This window comes from Polistes canadensis, unplaced genomic scaffold, assembly GCF_001313835.1.
Source record: "Polistes canadensis isolate GaletaPanama2010 unplaced genomic scaffold, ASM131383v1 scaffold_137, whole genome shotgun sequence".
Classification (NCBI taxonomy): Eukaryota; Metazoa; Arthropoda; class Insecta; order Hymenoptera; family Vespidae; genus Polistes; species Polistes canadensis.
In genome coordinates, this window is record NW_014569684.1 from 235,997 (window position 1) to 258,080 (window position 22,084).

The 22,084-nt window shown below is 30.5% G+C and overlaps 4 protein-coding genes across 5 annotated transcripts; 2 read left to right on the forward strand and 2 right to left on the reverse strand.

Moving 5' to 3' along the window:
- Window positions 1–315: 315 nt before the first annotated feature.
- Window positions 316–3,826, forward strand: LOC106788360. Its single transcript, XM_014751541.1, has 4 exons — window positions 316–362; window positions 612–777; window positions 858–1,177; window positions 1,934–3,826. The coding sequence occupies exons 1-4, from the start codon at window positions 351–353 to the stop codon at window positions 2,111–2,113; spliced, it is 678 nt and encodes a 225-aa protein (XP_014607027.1). The 5' UTR covers window positions 316–350; the 3' UTR covers window positions 2,114–3,826.
- Window positions 3,827–7,147: 3,321 nt separating this feature from the next.
- Window positions 7,148–9,161, forward strand: LOC106788358 (inhibitor of growth protein 1). Its single transcript, XM_014751539.1, has 3 exons — window positions 7,148–8,022; window positions 8,194–8,397; window positions 8,481–9,161. Exons 1-3 carry the CDS (start codon window positions 7,887–7,889, stop codon window positions 9,056–9,058), a joined length of 918 nt encoding a protein of 305 aa, XP_014607025.1. The 5' UTR covers window positions 7,148–7,886; the 3' UTR covers window positions 9,059–9,161.
- Window positions 9,162–10,698: 1,537 nt separating this feature from the next.
- On the reverse strand, window positions 10,699–16,010 carry LOC106788356 (ubiquitin-conjugating enzyme E2-17 kDa). 2 transcript variants are annotated; one of them, XM_014751532.1, is made up of 5 exons: window positions 15,244–16,010; window positions 14,293–14,373; window positions 13,905–14,109; window positions 11,999–12,160; window positions 10,699–11,470 (listed from the first exon to the last, which is right to left on the reverse strand). In XM_014751532.1, exons 1-4 carry the CDS (start codon window positions 15,285–15,287, stop codon window positions 12,005–12,007), a joined length of 486 nt encoding a protein of 161 aa, XP_014607018.1. In that variant the 5' UTR covers window positions 15,288–16,010; the 3' UTR covers window positions 10,699–11,470; window positions 11,999–12,004. The 2 variants fall into 2 exon arrangements, with proteins under 2 accessions (XP_014607018.1, XP_014607019.1); XM_014751533.1 differs by lacking the exons at window positions 10,699–11,470; window positions 11,999–12,160 and adding an exon at window positions 12,737–13,067.
- A 406-nt stretch (window positions 16,011–16,416) lies between these two features.
- On the reverse strand, window positions 16,417–20,253 carry LOC106788359 (X-ray repair cross-complementing protein 6-like). The gene is made up of 10 exons (XM_014751540.1): window positions 20,174–20,253; window positions 19,310–19,495; window positions 19,030–19,201; window positions 18,476–18,914; window positions 18,275–18,377; window positions 17,967–18,195; window positions 17,725–17,886; window positions 17,421–17,651; window positions 17,170–17,357; window positions 16,417–17,097 (listed from the first exon to the last, which is right to left on the reverse strand). The coding sequence occupies exons 2-10, from the start codon at window positions 19,478–19,480 to the stop codon at window positions 16,987–16,989; spliced, it is 1,806 nt and encodes a 601-aa protein (XP_014607026.1). The 5' UTR covers window positions 19,481–19,495; window positions 20,174–20,253; the 3' UTR covers window positions 16,417–16,986.
- Between the last annotated feature and the right edge of the window lie 1,831 nt (window positions 20,254–22,084).

The following is a 22,084-nucleotide window of genomic DNA, read 5'->3' on the forward strand; positions in this document are numbered from 1 at the left end:
GGAAACGGAAAAGCGGCAAATCAAAGTATTGTCGAAGTTTCTTGAAATTCTTTGTCAAGATCAAATCACGTATTTCCTTCCGAGACGAATCGTACGAATACGGAATACATAGGACGAATATCCCACGCACGATCGCGTACAAGAGAGTCCTACGAAATCACCGAAGTACAAATGCAATCACTTTGTGTGCGTATACACACGCGGCAAACACACAAAGAAAATACGTATGACGAATAGAATATCGAGAGCGGGGACAACCGATGCCGATTGGTATAAAGTCAGCTTGCTCGGTCCTTCTTAGCAAGCAGTCTTCGGGGCAGCAACCAGCAAACGTCCAGACTCCAATTACCATGGATTTCAAAGTAATCCACCGTTACTAATTAATCCATTTCTTTTTTTTTTCCATTTCGTAATTTGAAATCATTCTGACGAATGCGAGAGCAACCCCTTGCACGAATTTGTGCGCTCGTCCAATAAAACAAAAAAAAAAAGAAAACAAAAAATATAATAAGATTATATTTATATCAGATAAAAACATAATATAATCTTACAATAATATATATCATACGCGACATATTTAATCTATATCTGATTTTTTTGTGTATTCGCAGACTCTTGGTTTTTTTACGACTCTCCTGGCAGCCTGTCACGGAGGCATTCTGCCGGGAGCAGCCACAGTTGGAATTGCCGCGGCACCAACCGCGGTTATTAGAACAGAAAATTACGATCCCAATCCTCAATACAGTTTTAGCTATAGCGTCGCCGACGGACTTACCGGTAAATATTTTCATTTTTCTATTTTATTACAATTCTATTTTAATTTATTGTTATCTTATAACTTTTGTCTCGGATCGCAGGTGACAACAAGGCTCAAGAAGAAACACGCAGCGGTGATGTAGTTCAAGGTAGTTACAGTCTTATCGAACCAGATGGTTCTCGACGAATTGTTTCGTATGCCGCTGATCCGATCAACGGATTTAATGCCGTCGTACAAAAGGATCCTAGCGTAACCGTAACGAAAACGGCCGTACCAGTTGCTGCACCAGTTGGACAGGTCGCTGCTGTAGCCGCTGCTCGACCTGCCTTGGCAGTTGCAGCAGGACCTCAACTTCTTGCTCGTTCTGGTCAAGTTCTTACAGCTGCTACAGCACCAGCAGCAGTAGGTCTACGTCCTCAGGTAATCTATACTTAATTAAAAATTATTGTTTATCTAACTTTTTAACTCGCGACAATTAATCTGATTAACTAATTTATCAAATATCAAATCTAAACGATTATAAGATTAGATAAGATTATAAGATTAGTTGTTTCTCTCGTCCAAAAATAAAATTATTAATAAATAGGTATCGTAGGAATTTGGACATTGAAAAGAACTAGAACTTCGTTTTGATTAATTGGACTCAAACAGTTTGAGTGTTCAAATATAACGTATCAAAAGATAACGAAGTTTAGATGTGTAGTTTTTTGAATATTATAAGAATGTATGTCTGCTTAAATAAAAAAGACGCTAAACTTTAGAGATTAATAAGAAGGTATCATAGAGAATTTGGACATCAAAAAAAGAAGTAGAACTTAATTTTGATAAGTTGGACGTTTCGTCACTTTATTGGGACTTATTCAACAACTTAATCTCTAAAGTTCAGCGTTTTTTTTCTTTAAGTAGACATACATTTTTCTTTTTATTTATAATATTCAAAACACAAAAGATCTACACTTTATTAAATCTTAATCCGTTAAGTTGCTGAAGAAGTCCCAATAAAGGGACGAAACATCTAATTAATCAAAACGAGAAATTCTAATTCTTTTGAGTCTCCAAATTCCCTACGATACCTATTTATTAATAGATTATAAGGTTTCTCTATTGATAAGCAAAATTTTTGAAAAACAATTCTCTATTAAAGTAATAATAACAATAATGATTATTGATTCGTAGCTTGCTATTGGTGGATCCTTAATTCGACCCTCTCTGGTTGCTGGCTCTGCCTTGACAGGGTCTAACTTATTGGCTACGAATCTTGGACTTGGACTTGGACTCAGGGCAGGATCTCTGTATGGTACGCAAGCTCTTCTAGCGGGTGCATATGGCGCCGGTGGTGTCGTGAAGGTTCATTAGATCCTCTGATATATCTCTTCGTTCGACTCGGCTTTGCTCGACGACACGACCACGTCTCTCTCCCAGCCCGTACTCTTTCTTATTATAATAATACCGTTTGTTCTTCTGTGTTTCTATTCGCGTCGCGATCCTACTCAAATTAGTTTCTCTCTATCTTTCTCTATCTCTCTCTATCTCTTTCTATCTCTTTCTCACTCTCACTCTCTCTCTCCCTTCCTTCCTCTTTTCTTTCCAACCCTAACACGCACTAATTTCCTTTAACAATCGTGTTTTACATAATTACATATATTACCATTGGTGTTTCTCTTTAAACAACGAGATTATATCTCCCAGTATAATCAATATTTATAGATATATATTGTTAACGCGTTTCCTTCGCGTGAATTGTGACCACCAACAATATATTTTGTCCACCAATCATGAAAATTAATCCAATCACCGTACAATCCCCACCCATCCCCGTCGAATTCATCGAACTTTTACTTCGACTTAACATCAACCTGTCCATCCGTCTAAAATAATCCTGATTAATCTTCGAAGGATTAGAACTCAAGATCCATTCAAACTGCTCCTAAGATCGAAAGGATTATCATCGGAATGTTTATCGTTGTTTGTTATGTTTTTTCTTTCTTTTTAAACATAATTGCTTGAGGAGAGTATAAAATAAAATATAATAATCCTGGCCGAATAATCGGAAGTATCGTTTCGTTGCACTTTTACGGCGAAGGGAAAGATCGCGGGATTTTCAAAATTAACGAAACTTTAGTGTCGCGTTTAGGGAGGAAGAGGAGGAGGAGAAGGAGGAGGAGGAGGAGGAGAAGGACCAATTGGATCCATCGCACTTATTTACTATAAATACACGTTCATTAAATATATATATATATACGTACGTACATATTATTCTACACTTAACAACATATATATGTATATATACCAACGTATATCAGGCTTTATGAATCTTTGAATATTTAACACATTCTGTGACACGTAATGCTTGCGTCCCAACGTGCAGCTTTTCTTTCGCGTTTATCAGGGATTTCGCGTCTCCGAAAGTTTATCAGGGAGATCGAGAGTTCCATGTCGAATCAGCCGAATTTAATTTCTTTTTCGCATTATTCCGTCATCGGTCGTTCCACCAACCACTACTATTTTACTACTAAACTACTACTACTATTACCACCACCAATACCACCACCACCACTACCACCACTACCACTACATTTACCGTTTTAGCACACATCCCTATTCTGTTTCTCGTTTTGACTAATTAATAATTGTTTGTTTTTGTTTTTTTTTTTTTGTTCATTATTGCATTACCTATTTTCCGTGTGTATTTTCGTTTTCGTGCGTTTTCGTTCCTTGCTTCTATATATCTCTCAATACACGATTTATCCCCGTAAAATGTTATGAGAATGTCGTGATAAATAGTTTATGTGTTCTTGACTCGGATCTTTAATAATCCATGTTAAAATCGTGTTTAATTTGTTGTATCTAATTTCTATATAGTCGATCCACGACAGTACTGTATCCTACCCCGCCCCCCCCCCTCAACCAAGCCTTTCAAACACCTCTACCAATACGACTTAACATATGTGTAATAATCCTCATTCTTGTAAGCATAAGTAAGCCGTTGTTTCATGTACCACTGCACATACGGCACGGATTATATTTACCAGTTGTGTGAACCTTGAAATAAAGAAATAAGTTTTCACGCTATCTATAAAATTTGAAATAATTATGTGATCCCAATCTCCTCTTTTACCCTTAGCTACTATAATCGACGGAAAAAAAATAACAATAAAAAAGAAAATTAAAAAAACTCGACCTCGCAGTTCGTTCGTTTTTTCTTTTTCTTATTTTTTTGTTTTGTTTTTTTTTTTGTTTTTTTTTTGTTTTTTTTCGTTCGCCAACATTACGGACAGTTCTGTCCGAAGCAAAGGTCGACAACATTTGCCGTCTTTTTCGATTTTATAAATAAAAAATGTTCCCTCGGAGAAAAAACGTCGCCGAACTCGAGCTCGATATTTTTCCGTTAATCTATTTAACAATTCTATTAAATATTACTGGATTTTCCCCTCTTTTTCCTATCGTTGAAACGTTAAAAGTTCCTAAATGTTTTTCTATCTGCTGCGAAAAATAATAATAAATGAGATAAATCAAAGCAACGATTCATCGGGTATTAACTTTTCGTTTGGGTTCCCGTTTATAAAATAATTACAATTAATTGAATAGAAATAGCATACGAACTTAAATATTAATTTCGTTGAAAAAAAAAAAATATAAAAAGAAAAAAAGAAAAACGATAAAAGAATCGCTACCAAATGTCATGCCAATATAAATTTCGTGTCCGTTATTGTCAAAAACATAATTGAACGATATTATCAATGCATCGTGCACATATTATATTATATATCGGAATACACATATCTCTAACAAAACTAACTCTATAACAAATATTTACATAAAGATGAACTTTTGTCGAGGACGACTTCCTCAAACGCAAACGTTGCTTTACAAAACGAATAGAAGACACCCCGAAAAGAAAGCAATTTGCTGCTCCTTTTTCAGTCAGAGTTTATTCAAAAGGAAGAACTATATTTCTATCGTAGCGATTACCCTCATACCTTTTCATAAACGTGGCCAGTGTTCCATATTACGTATGTGTAATACACGCAGCTGCATTTGCAAGACAAGGGAAGAAGAATTTCTCTTTCTATCTCTCTCTTTCTCATTCTATAGAACAAAAAGAGAGAGAGAGAGAGAGTAGCTATAGGTACAATGACTCTGCTTCCCCTTGTTTAAACAGGCCCCGCAATGAGGGAAATCCTACTCAACTCGGCTCGACGAACGGGAATATATCCGAGATTTTCGGCTGGCGCACGTGCGCCTAAGGGACAGAAATTACTGCTATTTTTTTGCCGCGTCGTAGGTTTCCTGTAAAACCCTTTCGTTTCTCTCTGCTCGACTGCCTGTGGCACTTTACAAGAGTATCACAAGAGTATCACAAGATGGCGACGAGGGGGGCTTCATTTTCTTCCTTCTCTTTCTCTTTTATGGTTTTCGTTTACAACAGAATAAATAACGCACTTTTTCAAAGATATATCAATCTGATGGATTCCTCTAACGATCCCGTTAATACTGTAATACCGTCATGAGTACTATTATTAATGCTTACGTAAGTACATACGCGATAAACATAAGCTAGACGTATTAGATATTCAACTTCCACCCCATTCCGTTGCAAGGGCAAAAGAAAAACGCTCTTCGTACTTTTTTTTTTATTTTCTTTTTCTCCCTTATATACTTTTTTCCTCTCTCTAAAAGTCGAGGGTCATGCTTTGAGAATCGCAAATGAGAAATAAGTTTGCATGAGAGAGATAGAGTATACAAACTTGTTGCTAATTGAAGTTCGCATTTGGTATATAAGATATTGCACATTTACTTAAAGACTTTTCTCAATTATCTATACGGAACAATTGTTTAAAAAACATTCAAGTTTTTTAAAGATTAAATGGACAATTTGAACAATTCATTACGAATAATCAATGGCGTTGTTGAAAGTATAAATATTAATATACGTGCAATCTATAAATTTAAATCCATTTCAATGAAAAATACAAATCTCGTTGAAAAACTATGCGAAGTAACTTTCTATTATAATTATTTGTTAAACTATAATAATTCATCGTGTGCGAAAAGATTTTAATTTCCGTTCTCAACTTTTTCTCTCCCTCTCTCTCTCTCTCTCTCTCTCTCTCTATTTTTCTTCTTTTTTCTTTATCTTTTTTGTCCGACAGATTACTCATTGCGACGAAGAAACAAGAAGACTATGCGTAAAGAGCTCAGTACTATGTTGCATTGTATACTCGAGAGTCAAGGAAGAATAATAAATAAAATAGCTGAAGGTAATTCTTATCTAGCAAGAAAATTGTGGGAACGATGCTCGTCGAAAGAACAATTTCGAAAAATGACGACCGATGGGCGAAAATATTTGAATTCGTCCTATCGACGACTGCCTTACTTCAAACAGATTTAAGTTGTTTGAGGAACATGATGCATCGCGACAAGGAATGATGGATGAGCTTTCCTCTTTAGCGCCCTCGTAATTTAGTAATATCTGAAAATAGAAATTGCTCGATTAAATCCATTTGAACCAAAATATTAAATTCATTAAAAAGTAGTATTTTTTCTTCCTCTTTTTGGAGAGATGCTAAATTGAGTCAAAAGAATAACAGTTTGACTCTATAGCAAACTAAATAGAATACAATATAATTCATATGCGTTTATTAAAGTAAAATAAATATAAATTGATTTATCTGACGAATTTCTTAATTCCATTTTTGTGGTTTGTAAATAAAGAGGCTTTTTCTACAAAAATCGATCTTTTGTCTCTAAATGTGACGTCAAATGTTGCTATCTCGATGCACCATCGGTAACAATTCAACTTACCTACAGAGGTATCTACATTATCGACTCTTCCGTATCTACATTATCGACTCTTCCGTAAATTTCGTACGTAGTTCATTCTACAACCGTCGAGTAACGATGTCGCTATGTTACACATATTGCAATGCGAGTTTCTCTCTTCCTCTCTCTTTCTCTCTGTCTTTATCCCTAATAAAAATATTTCTTTTCAAAGATTTCTCAAAGATATTTTGTAACAAACAAAAAAATTAAAATTCAAGCTTTGTCTCTTTATTTTAATGAATATACAATTAACATTACAAGAATAATACAAAATGTTAAATATACGTAATCTCTGCTTTTAAAACGCACCAATGAAAACGTATCTATGAAAATAAACGTTGTGCTATTGGTTAATCTTAAAAAACAAAAACAAAATGTTTACTTTCTAAAAAAATAGTTCTTTGTAATGCAGTAGTAAATATTTATCTAGTAATGCTCAGTTTCTAGTTCAATGCACTGAAAATAAATCGAAACAAGTTTTTCATGAATTGTGATTATCGACGACACAAGATGGCGTTTTTCACTTTAATCGAGTTCACGATCGATCATATTCGAGTTAATCGAGTTATTTCATTGGTTTGTTAAAGCATGACTTATGTAGCTTTGCTTCAAAATATACGTGTTTAGGAGAATATGTAGGAGTCATCGGAATGTGGATTATAAACTTAATTGTGTGTCTAACTATCGTTCTTCAAAAGTTGCAACCTATGTTTATAAATAATAGCATTATTCGATAATGAAAACAAAAAAATAGATAGCATCGCATGATTAGTAGTGAAAAAAGTGATATTCAACGAGATATGTTTTATGCCTTTTAATGTGAACAGGTTATGAACGTAGGTGGAACATATTGGCATGCAAAAAAAAAAAAGAAAATAAAGAGAAAGAAAGAAGAACCGGTGTGACGACTTTCGAAACGTCTGTTTATGTGGAAAAAAAAAAGAAGAAAGGAAAGAGGTGGAGATAAAAACAGTCAGGAAGAAAAAAGAAATAGTTAGGAGTTTATATGCGACGCACGCGTGTAGAATACATGTATGTGATTTTCCGCAAATTAGCCGCATACGTACACAGTAATAGATTAATCCAAACGATATTCATTTAAACGTAATGTTAAAAACGTAATAAAAAACGAATATGTAAAAATACGTTTAAAAAAACTTTACTTTAGTGGTGTGCAATCATCGTTGGTGGATGCTGTTTATGTGCATAGAGATATCTATATATATATATAAATAAATATATATATAAAAATATATATATATACATATAATATTTTTTCTTTTAACGTGATACGAAAAACTGAAAAATGTTAAATCAAGCGGTCGTCGAGGCCCTATATTCAGCAACTTATATCGAAAATTATTTGGATTGTGTTGAAAATCTACCAAACGATTTGCAGAGATATGTTTCGCGTCTTCGAGAATTAGATGCTACTTGTCAAAGTAAGTTTTAAATCAATGTTGATTCAAATTTCATGGTAAATCTTTTTTTTTTTTTTTTTTTTTAAAAAAAAAAAAAAAAAAAAAAAACATTTTATTACTCTATACATATACTATATGTACTAAATATTTACAGTCTATTTATAATTATTTCTTTTTTATAATCTAAATTAGCATATTTAAGAGAAGTAGACCAACAACAGGATACACTAAGAAATGATATAGACTCGACTGTGAGAAGAAAAGCACTTGCAAGGGTTCAACAAGCACTTATTGCTGCTCAAGAAATAGGAGATGAGAAATTACAAATTGTACAACAAGTTCAAGATTTAATAGACAGTAAATCTAGACAGCTTGATGTAGATTATCGTAATTTAGGTATATGTCATATACTTTTTGTATAACATTTTCTACAAGTATTCGACAATATTTAGTTAATAATAATGTTATATATTTTGTAGATTTTGGTAAAGAACAAGAGAACTGTGAATCCAATCGTGAATCAAATGCGAATATTAATTCCAACTCTTCGACCAATGCTAATAATGCTGAACGTTTACCAAAGCGAGCTAGAAGAACAAGAACAGAGACACTGGTCGAATCAGGACATGCCATGGATATGATCGTAGTATCTGAAACAAGATCCAATACTTTGACCAATGCAAGTAATGGTAATCAAAAGAAAACTACGACAACTAATACAGGTAAAAAGAAGAAAAGGAAATCTAGGCAAGGCAATCAACATAATCAACATAGGGAGGATACTCCACCACCATTGGAAGATGATCTTGCGATAGATCCAGATGAACCAACGTATTGTCTTTGCGACCAAATTTCCTATGGAGAAATGATACTTTGTGATAACGATTTATGTCCGATAGAGTGGTTCCACTTCTCTTGTGTGTCACTCAGTACTAAACCAAAAGGAAAATGGTTTTGCCCAAAGTGTCGAGGAGATCGTCCAAACGTCATGAAACCAAAAGCACAATTTTTGAAAGAACTTGAAAGGTACAATAAAGAAAAAGAAGAGAAATCGTAGCAGACAAAGTATGCTTCAAGGTTTTAAGAATCAAAAATAATTGGGTGCAAAACAATATTTAATGTAATTAGAATCCAATTTAATTTCTAGGAATGTTTATTTATAATTTTGAAACTTTAGGCTTATTAAATCTATTGAATTACATTTAATTTTGATATTGATAATTAAAATGATTATTATATACAGGATGAGTCACAACTAAGGTCGTCCAACTAAATAACTTTTACAATTTTAGTGACAGAAAAAAATATTTGAAATAAAATATTTCAAAGTTTTATCATATAACTAATTTTATAACAGTAACATCACTTTCATTGTAGTTGCGTAGTTATATAACTGATACGTAGATAATTGAAAATTTGATTTTTTTGCCTAATTGCATTCTCCTCGTGTATTCTCGCACCTTCCATATTTCCCTTTTAGATCGTATTCTTCATCTTGGCACTTTTTATTTTCTCTTCTTTCTCGCAATTTTTCAAATTTCTTTCTAATTCTTTTGAATAAATTAAATAAATTCTTTTTTATCTCTCTGAGAAAAGCTTTGGTGCCTTTATTTTTATTATAATGATATCCATATATATTCTTTAAATTTAGTTGCTAAATTTTCTACATCTCTTATTATTGTTTTCTCTAAATCATTTGTTGTATCTGCCTTAGATATCTAATAATCTTCACGATGATTCTAAAAAAGCTTCACTTAACGTTAACACCACTGACTTTTGAAATAATTTTATGAAGTAGATTGAAAGAAAATGTCTATCGTGATGTACAAACTATTAAAGAGAACACGAGACAATGAATACGAGAGGCTTATGTTGCAATCAATGAGTCAGAACATACTTATAAACGTGTAACACTGTCTGTGGATGAATGTTTTAAACAGTGTCTTGTATTGATAATCGCTATTCTGAACATCTATAGCATAACGTACTGCCATAAACTGTAAAAGTTGTTCAGGTGACTGGTCCTTAGTTAATTCACTCTGTATAATAATACTTTATAACTTGACTATACCATTGAAATTGGTTGAAATCCAAAGATCGAAATCTAAATCGCAGTCTCGATAAAAAACGTAGCATAGAGAAAATGTTCGTAATATAATTCTATGTAATATTTGCATAAGTAATATAACATTCTTAATATAGCAATTCTTAAATAATTATAAACGACGAGACGTAAAAATTCTTCATGAAGTTTTCAAGTTGTTTCTTAATAATATATTCATAGATATAGAAGATATATCGCATAAGAACAATCGTTTAAGCAAACTATCTCCATATTAATAGTATAAAATGGCAACTTATAATTTTAATAGCTTTAATGACATGGAAGGGATGTTCTCAATAGATTTTTTCGAGAATTGTAATATAATTCAGAGTTTTTATTATTTTAAATTTCTCATATATCTTTGTATTTATATTAATTTATGGAATATACGTTATATCTTCTTCTTGTATATGAATAAATAAAAATATGTAATGGTAATAATAACACTATGTATATTAAAACGTAAATGGAATGAGCTGTAGTCTCATTATTTTTATGTTAATTATTATACACATATATATATATATATATTTTTTGTTTTTAATTAATTAATATATAAGTCTATGTAAAATATAAGATCAAGTACAAGTAACATAATATATTCCAGAATTTATTGGAGAAAACAAAATTATGTTATATAAAAGTTGATTACATTGTTGTTAAATTTCATATGATAAATTATAGGAATTGGGTTTCTTATAATTCTATTTAAAATTTATACTATATTTATTGAATTTTATTAAGTTGGATTCAAATATTTTCCACAAGAAAAGAAAACAAAAGTCAAGTATATATAAAACCAAAATTAAATATGTGAAAAGATGTATCTGTTTTTCAATGACTTCAAGCATTATATATAATTGCAATTTTTAAACAAAATTCCATTGGAAATAAAATCTTCAATTTATATTTTAAAACAATAACATGCTTATCAACATGAAATTAAACTATTATTGCGCTTGAAGCCATTGAAATAAATAATAAGGTAAATGGAAACTTAACAAATTTCAATTTATAATTGTTATATCGAAAACACAAAACAGGAATATACGTACAAATGCCCTTGATCTATAACATAAATTCTATATTACCAAGTTATACGTTTCATTTTCTATAAAACAAATTATTTTATGTGTACAGAAAATCATTTTACATTTGCAATATAATTCTTATTAATGCCACGTTGTGATAATACAAAAAAGAGTATTTGTACATATGTTTTTTTTATTGTTTTGTTATTTATGTTAAAGCACCTAAAGTGTAGTTATTATGAACAAAAACCATACACATATTGTATTTATACTTATAAATATAGATCACATAAGTTTTTCAGTGCAGTTTCCATGTCATTCCAGGACTTTAAATCTGAAATAAAATTTAATATTTTATAGAAAGTAATCTCTATAACGTCTTGGAATACTTAGCGAAATTATTTATAAAAATATTGTAAAATAAATCTTCGTGAAGTGATGTACTATTGATGATTATAATAATTAACTGATAATATTGTGATTCATACTACCTATTCTTGTTTTTCTCTGAGAAATATGAATTAAAAGTATGAAAATGAATGATTCTTTACTACCGCTTTAACACTGAAATTTATCAAATATTTTATCATAACACCGTAAATGTTTTGTATCTTTAAATCTTCTTAATAGTATCTACTTATCAAGGTGTCAATACCTGGTATGAGCTCTTTCTCTCTCTTATATCTGCATATATACATATTTATATATTTGTAATATATAAGAATTAAATCTGTTCTTTCTCCCAAGACCATTTCACCTCACCCCCCTGTGTGCTTCTACAATGCTCAGATTCTAACATTGACCGTAACATAAACATTTCTTTTAATGACAAGTACGATTGAAAAATACAGAAAAGGCATACTTAATGTCAGCGAGGATCTTCCGTATGACTTTCTTGAAAATTTAACCAAGATTGTTCAACAACTGTAGCTACTCTCTTTTCGTATTCTCGTTTATTCTCTTGGTACAATTGTGCTGCTAAAGAATTAGCCGGTGAATTTGGATTTGGTTCATCCAGTAATGACTGTAACAAATAAATGAAAAATAGTAATCTCGTTGAATATTGCAAAACGTTACAAATGAAAATAATGAACAACTGTACAAATACATACTATGGGATTATTAAAGATTCAATGTTCAAAAGCTGAAATAAAAAGAACAGGACAAAACATAAAAAGAAACAAAAGGTTCCAAAAAAAGTTATAAGACTATAAAAGTGAAATTATGCATTTATTATTAAGTGTGTATGCTGTATGTATGTGTATGTGTGTGTGCGCACGTCCGCGCCTGTATCCGATCGCGCGTATATATATATATATATATGTATATCTGCATATATATATATATATATATATACATATATGTGAATTTACGCGTATTGTACAAAGTACTAAAATCTAATTTAAAAAATAAAACTCTAAATCTGCGCTTTTTAAAGGTATTAATTTTTTGCACAGAAACAAAAAGTCGAATACATATACGAATATATATATATATGTATATAATAATATATATGTATAGAGATATATATATATATTATTATATCTTATTTAATATTACTGATTTTTCATGTTATTTATCAGATATCGAAATAAATAAATTACACAATTTTATAATAATTTATTATTCAACATTGTAAAAATTCGATCTAATGTTGCACATTGTTGTAATTCAATAGAGCTTTTGGAAGAAACATGCTAAGATTCAGCGCAAGCTCCTTGGTAAGGCTGCACACATTCTCCTCCATATCTAATGGCTGTAGGTTGTTGAACAATGCTGCGACAGCATCATGAAAACGTCTGTGACTAATCCACAAAACTCTGCTCCACACAAGCCTTCACTCGTTTCTCGTACTCGCGTCGATTCTCTTTGTACAGTTGTGCTGCCATTGAGTTGGCAGGTGAATTCGGGTTCGGGTCACTTAACAGCGACTGCAACCACATAAGTCGTATTCCTTACAAGACAATTCAAACGTTTCTTTTATAATGCATTGCTTATTATTTTATTAACAAAATTGCTAATGTAGCTTAGCACCAGTGAAATACTATTTGTTTACGAAGAATGGGAAATCTTATACATAGTGTAAGAATGTAATAATTTTTAGTGCATGTCATTCGTTTTATCAAATGAACTAGACTTTGTTGAATTGCAACCGCTGTTAAGAGAAAAACGAACAATCCGCCATTTTAAGAAATAATTGCTTGGAAAATCAGAAAAAATGAAAAAGAAAAAAAAAGAAGTCTGACAGTCCATATATACAATTTTGATTTCAAATCAAAACATTGATATGATTTATGAAAAGTATCCGATAACGAAAAGGAATAATTAATTATTTTGTATTATTCACTTAATAATCCTAGGATACTTCTACCCTAATGATTTTGTATGTGATGTCACGCAGAGTATCTTTTGAAGCTGTTCTATCTCAGATATTTGAAATAAGTAAGAGGAGTTATAATATATAGTGCAGTCCATCTAGTGTAATCAAATCTAAACCTGCATTTATGTATATTATATAATTTTACAAGAATTATTTTGTTGATTTGAATAGGTACTTTTTTATGTGCATATGTAACCACTTTTACTGTCATGCAGATGCATTCAGTTTTGTTAATCATCTAATAAATTAAATTTTGTTCATATAATTAATTTTTTTTTAATATGAATCAAACTATGTAGTAGTATAGTATGGAAAATATATTTCTGTATAAACTTGAAAATATGATCAAATAATTTTGAAAGATGTCTATTAATAAATTTTTATCTACCTGTATAGATGTTAAAATAGCAGAAACATCATATGTAGGACTCCAACGATTTTGTAGAATATCAAGGCAAATACCCCCATCGGCATATACATTAGGATGAAACATTTTGCTGACAAATCTTACTGTAGGTGGCTTGTTTGGATATTCTTCTGTGAACTCTATTGTGAGTTTAAATGTACCATCCTCGAATGGAGTATCATGTGGCCTAAAACAAATCCAAATTGTAATACCGATCATTAATAATTATATTAAGATTAAATGAATAATACAAAAAGGAGGATATTTAAAAATTAAAAAATTATACAATTTTTCTTTATAATACTTTAACAAAGCTAATCTAAATTAATAATCGCATGTTGTGAGAGTGAATTAAATGCAATATTCTTACCCAAATATAACAGCATTCCATATCATAATATTATTGTCCGTAGGTGCACCAGATACTCCAGTAGGTGGATCTTCTTGTAATCTGTTTAAACAAAATATATTTTATTAACATCATTTACTTGCTTTTATCTTACATATTTAAGAGAGTATTTTCTATTAGATCTTAATATTATATCATTACTGGAATAATTACTCTTTCGCAATGAATGCCACTTCTACTTGCGTGCTAGATCAATAAAATCAATAAACATAATTTTAGCAAACTTACATAATAACAAATGTACATGTACGTTACAAAATTACAACTTGAAAGGTATTAGATATATTGATGAAAAATTGTGCCAAAATTTAAAAGCTACCATTTAAAGCCTCTTCATCCTTAGTTATTTTTAGCCATTAAAAATGATTGCTCAAAAATATGTTACAAATTTAATTATTAAATTATCCCAATATGTTAAAAAGGTATAAAAGATCTTGACATATTCTATTTGAATAAAACAAATCAGAGATTGAAACTAAATAAATTATCTTTAACTTATATACAAAGATAAATTTTTCAAGAAAAATCTTTTGAGTATAAGAAAAAGCAATAAAAAGTAAGACAAAGAAAATTGTATAAAAACATTATGGAAAAACAAACAGGCTTATTCATAAAAGTTTCGCTTGGCAAAAGATGAGCATTAAACAAGGTGCACTTCACAAGCACAAGTTCCTAATAATAACTTGGTCTTCACAATGACGTTAGCACGTTGCGTATGCTCGGATTACTCGAATTCATCCTCTCCCGCGAGAACAGAACATACATAGATAAATACACACGTATACAGGTTATTCCGTTAGAAGATTCGTTAGTTTTCGATAATCCAATAACTAAAGATAAATGTTCTAAGGATAAAAAAGGCAAAGTAGTTAAAGAAAAATATAATAAAAATAATGATGTATATAAAAGTACCTCTTGAAATCTCTCATTAGCCTTCTTCTTGCAGGGGTAGACATCCCTCACGAACGGGTTGGTCGCTCCAAAATCGTCGAAACGAATTAATTCTTGACACCTCTCTCGTTTTATGCAAATTTATCTTAGAACGGGAATGAGATTTAAAAAAAAAAAAAAACGTAGGGATTCGGAGAAAGAAATTGAACACGCCACCCGATTCGATTCTACGACTTCAACTTCGTCTATCTTCCCCTCTTCTCTTCGTCTTCTTTCTTTTTACAATCTCGTCGCTCGCAACAAAAATCGACTGTTGTTCTTCTCCTGTACTGCGTACGGCGTCTCTGTCTCTCTCTTACACTCCAAGCCTTTTGTCACACCGAAGGCCACCCTTCCTTCGGTATAATACCGTTATAGGTCGTTCAAAATCAGTTCTTTTTTTAAAGACTTTGGAATGAACACTTGGATTCGGCTTATCGTTATATTATGTGCACATAGGCGAAGCGTTAATTTTTCATCGTTCGCGAGCGAGCAATGAAGCCGCGCCAGCGCTAATACCCCCTCTGCTACGACAAGAACTGCGACTGTCCCGAACAATTCATTCGTCAGACTATCAAAAACGACGAACAGCTGGACTATACTGAACCGAACTAGGTAGAATAAGAAATGAGTAAGAACTGAAACTCTCTCTTTCTCTCTTTTTCCTTCTACTACCAATACACTATTAACTCGCTTTCTCCCTTTGTGTGACAATCCGTCTACCTGCGTTATCAATCCTTCAACTTGATTTTCCCTAGCCAATCGGTTTTCTAGTAATCTTCTCTACGTTTCAATTACGATCTTCTTTTTCATTGGCAATCTTTGGACAAATACTATTAGCGAAACATAATCGAAGGGACCAATGACGAATACGCATAAGAATTTAAATATCTTCGAAATCTTCTAATATATTCTTATTTTGTTTATATTATAATATAATATGTATTAGAATTATATTCGAATCTTCCTCTTTTTATCTTTATGTGATTAATTCTTAAATTATGCACAATTTATAATATCATAGAGTGTATCATTTGGCATTGTAAATTTACAATACAATAGTTTTACTCGTAATACAAAATCGTTATTTATATTCGATATTTATTTTCAACTTTCATTCATTTTAATAGTAAACGAATGTATAAATGTTATATCGTTAATATTAACATTTTATTACCTTCTATTTTACAAAAATTATGTTAAAATATCAAATTTATAACATATTGTTCGTCTTTTATCTAAAATAGAAGTATAAACGTGTATAAACTTGTAGGTTTTCTCATAATAATCGACTTATAATTAGTATGGATTAGAGTATTTATATTAATATATATAAAATTGGTGCTTTTCAGCATCTCCTATTATATCCTTTGACGGTAGCATGCATCTTGCAGCGATTCACGTTTGATAAGATGTAGCGTCGGTATACATTTGTTTTATAACAAATGTAATTTTGTTACGTAATTTTACTATAAGATTATAACGTAAAAGGATAATAATTATAAAAATATAACTTAAAATAAAAACATTATTTTCAATAAATCAATAGGAATATAACAAATAATCAAATACCACTGTTGCACTGAATTGTAAGTAACACTTTCTCACAGAAAAAGTGTTTGTTAAAACAAATATACAAAAATTGAACGATTTGATTAAATTATCGATACAAATCAAAATCCGTATTTTGTGATTATGCTGTAATATAAATATTTTTCTATATTCCTATGTATAATGTGATGTAAGTCGTTCTATGAGTTCTGATTTACGTCCAGTTGTGGATAATTTAGCATGACTCAACAATTTTCGTAGATCTGATACGTTACATCTATCCAACTAAAACAAGCAAACTTACAATTAGAGTATTTAGTTTTATTATATTGTAATGTAGATAATAATTAAAAATACCTCATTATTGTTTATAAGTTCCAGAACATCTTCGTCTTGAATATTTAGAAATGATATATTAGTAGAATTTTTAGGGTTTCTACGTTTTTTCTTTGGCGGTTCATATTCCTCTTCTTCTTTTATAAATAATTCATTAATTTGTTTCGTTAAATCTCCTATCCTTTCCTGAAGCAAATCTTCTGCAGGAACTGAAAATGATGTTTCAAAAATTTGTTCTTTTATTTATTGTTAATTACTATTATAATGCTTACGTGTGAGGTCCTCTGGGGGATCTCGTACATCCAGATCCAAAGCTAATGTTTCTATGCTTTGTAATTTAACTTGTAAGGCAGGATTTGGATACTTTTCTGGATCATAAATTTGAGTAGATTTTTTAATAATTTTTTCGAACAATTCAACCGCTTCATGATTAATTGGAACTTTTTTATCCTTATCGTCATACGCATATGTATACATTTCTTCGGTAAAATCATTTACTTCTTCTAAACAAGCAAAGTAAACAATTATTTAATTCTTATAATAAGTTATGCTTGTGTGTGTAGATTTAAAACGAACCATTGTATGGCATTTTGTATAAATAAAATCCTCCTTCATTGGGCATTGGTATCATATAGTATAAATAGGATCCAGAATTCTCTCTCATAGTTACTCTACATGTTATTTTAAGCTTTCTTTGGTCACATTTATTTAATAAAGCGGCAAATAATAATTTTTCACCTAATAAGTAAGATTAGAAAAAAATAATATTATTATTACTATTCGTTTTTCTTTAAATAAAGTATTATTAATAGTATTACCTTCGCTACAATTTTTATTACAGGAAATAAAATAAGGTGCATGGATGTGATACATCGGATCACAAAACAAAGGTTCTACGCCAAGTAAATCTATTCCCATTTTATAAATATTTTCAAAACTTTTAACCTCATCTAATGTAAAATATAATTCTCTTCCGCCTAATTTTTTCATTTTTCTCACATCTGCTTGCAGTAAGGGCATAATAATTTTGTCTTCGTCTTCTTCATTCTAAAAATATAAAGTAAAATAAAATTTAGATAGTATTGTGTATCTTTTATAACAGCAACTAAATCTGCATGAAATAAACCTTTTGGACATCAGAATCTTCTTTTTTTCGGAGATATGTATTTGGAACCAGAGGTGTATTAGTTTCAGAACTCATTACTATGCTTTTTATATTTTGTGATGCACTGCAACATTATCAGCAATACAATATTATTAAAAATGGAAAGTTATTATGATTAAATGTAAATGAACAAGAACAACAAAAAATATCAGTCAAACCTACACACAAAGATTAGATATATCTACATTTATTACGACATTTTTTCCAAGTCTCCAAGGCAACTTTGCCATATGTCTAGATGGTCGTTTTACTTGTTGCAATAAATCTTTATAAGAAGTCCTTTGGTAATCTTCTTTACTAATATTTCTAGATAGCATCTCAAGATCTTTATAAAAGAGCTCAACATCCCACTGTTTTCCTTGAGCAACAACATACAGCAGTATATCCAAATCACTATATGTAGCTACTTTAGCTCTGATATTGTGTTTTTCATCTTCATTAGTCAATGGTGGAACATCATGACATGTATATAATATAACTCTACGCGCAGACATTGTTATATTTACTGAAGAAAAATTTAGAGCTGCATGCCATAATACATCTTGAAGAGGATAACTCGTAGAGGAGCTCATACTTTCGTAATCCTTCCATTTAGAATCTCCTACATAAAAATAATTAAAATGAAAAAATATATATATATTGAATAGAAAATTGTGAATATGGTTTGTTAGCGAAGCATTGATAACTTTATTGTTAAGAGCTTTACTATTACTCACGTATTTTCTCAGCTTCTTTTAACTTATTTATATCGATGACAGAAAGTTTCTGTAGAGTTAAAATGTTTCTTATTTCTGGATTCATATCCCATTGTTCTGTACCAAAAAGTACTAAACCCATCCAATCTTTTCTGTTCCAAACTAATTTTTGTTTTAAAATATAAATATAGTCCTATATGAGGGAGGGGGCAGATAAACATGGTTTTAAACATAGACTCTTTCCAAGGGTATGCAAATAAGTTATTAATTGCATAAGTGAAATTATAAGATGACATGATACCTCTATACAAGATACAAAATATGGTATTCCTTCCTCATTTGTATTGAACATTTCAGGAGATGTATCAATTAAAAAAATTGTGCAATCTCGAACACCATATAATTCATCTATATTATCAGTTTCTTCTGAATCATTTTCAGAATCAAGTTCTTCTGCATTTTCTGATGTCATCTCTTTATTTCCTCGCTTTATTGAAAATTAATAAAAATAACAAAAATTGTGAACGATTTTTGATTACCACAAAACTACGTAACCTAACCACGTCTAATCACATAATTGACGTATTTACTGATAATATCCTTCGATAGCACGATAGCAGAATTTTAAAAGATTGTTTCAATTCGTAAATTGCTATTATGTTAATACGCAGTTTCGAAAAATTTTTATTATATTTATTCTAGATATTTTTAGATACTTCTAAATATTTAAAAATGGACTAATAAATATGACACTGCTTTACAATATCAAAACTATGCTTTAAAACATATGAAATTATTTTCTACACCACGAAAAAAAGCTGGCCTAAAACCTCAACGGCAGAAAAAGATGAATAAGTGCTTTTAAATGCACATTAATTGTACACTTTATCAATTAATTATTTAATTACTTAATAATAATTGAAAATATAAAAACATTATTCCTATTTCTAAGCAAAGCAATAAAGTTTTCTATTGTTTTTTGTTTTCAATCAATTGTTGATTTTTGTTTGTCCGTTTTTCTCCGGTCTTTCTAGCTCCAATATGATATATGTTTATTTTTTAATCTAGTAAGTCTTTTTCCTGTACCTGTTCCTAGACAATCGTTCTTAACGAGTAAACTCCTTAAATTAATAATTAAAACAAAATATCTATATTAGATTATTACCTGTTGTTTGCTTTTAAATGTATACAGAATTTAAATACACATTCACTTTGCGTAACTACTTGTTATTAAAAGTTACTAGGAAATAAGAAAGTTTCAAATATATTAAATTTCTAGTAACATGGCTAAGCCGATATCGGTAATTGCAGTGCTCTACCTTTATCTTACCGACCGAGTTCTGATGGTAGCTTACCATCAGATTTACCGACAATTAAAAAGCGTGAAAAAATAAAGCAAGAAATGATGGATTTCAAATAAGTAATTAATAAGCAATTATTTACTTCTTTCTGCGGTGAAAATTTTTCTACTGTCGGTAATTCTGATGGTAACTTACCATCAGATCTCGGTCGGTAAGTCGTATTACCGACGTCAGTAAAAAACCGTAAAAAATAATGCGCGTAATTAATGATTTTTAATGAGCAACTAGTAGGCAATTAAGAGCAATTATTTACTTCTTTCTGTGGCGAAACTTTTTTTTACTGTCGGTAATTATGTTGTATGAATGTGTAATTAAATTCTATATATATTTAAAAGCAAACAACAGTTAAAAATCTAATATAGATATCTTGTTTTAATTATTAATTAGAGGAGTTTACTCGTTAAGATCGATTGTCTTGAAACAGGTACAGGAAAAAGATTTACTAGATTAAAAAAAAATCCGATATCATATTGGAGCTAGAAAGACCGGACAAAAACGGACAAACAAAAAGTCAACAATTGATTGAAAACAAAATACAATAGAAAACTTCATTACATTGCTTAGAAATAGGAAAAATATTTTTATATTTCCAATTATTAATAATTAATTAAATAATTAATTGATAAAGTGTGCAATTAATGTGCAAGTAAAAGCAGTTATTCATTTTTTTCTGCTGTAAGGTTCCTTGCCAGCGTTCCTACGGTAAAAAGACTACACTATATTATTATATAAAAAAAATAGATTATTTTTTGTTTTTCAATTCTTGTCTTAACAATCAAAAGTATATTGAATACATTTATTGTCGTTTAATCGTAAGTATCACAAAACAACATAAGATTCAATCAAAATTAACGTAATAAACAATAATTAAAAAAGTAACAACCGTAAGGTGGCATCATTGTTCACATTAAATTCAAATATCTTTAAATATTCCTTATAAATTCTCAATATTTAAATTATTATCGTGATAATACGACTTTTTATAAACACATATATGTATCATATTTGATATTTTAAATGAGAAAGATTATTTCTCTAATCTCAATGAATAAATAAATAAAGATAATTATAAAGAATGAAAAAGTCCTTATATTTATTTTGTCCCCATTAGAGATTCTATTTAAGGGACTTCGTATTTCCAATAAATCGACGCTTCGGGATCGATATCGTTCATATGAAAGGCAATATTGTTCGACAGTCGATCACCTTATCCTAAACATTTATTCCTCGTAGGCAGCGAAGCATAAAGCTGTCGGGTTTAAGACGAAAGCTTGAACGTTGGCGTGCGCCATAATTTATGACTCCCTTCCAAGCCACGACTGTTATAATGTTCTCCTCTTTCCTTCGACTCCGCATTATACTTCACGTATTAGCGTGTGCTAACGTCGAGCGTGCTTTATCGAAACACCGTTTTTTATTTGCAAGCCTCGCATTTTTTACTTATCATATTTTGCTCCGATCGTGATCTTAATTGATATAGAGTAAAGGAGAGATAACAAAAAGAGGGAAAAGATTACCATATATATATATATATAATTTTTTTCATCTTTACGTATATACATAAATGGTAGTTAAACTTTTTAACTCCCCATTTAAGAGATTAAATATATATGTTGTATGTGTATTACGTATTATAAGTTCATGAATGTATAGAAAAAAATCTTTTATGAAATATGACCGCGTGGTAATCGCTTCTGTCTCGCCCCACTGTAAAA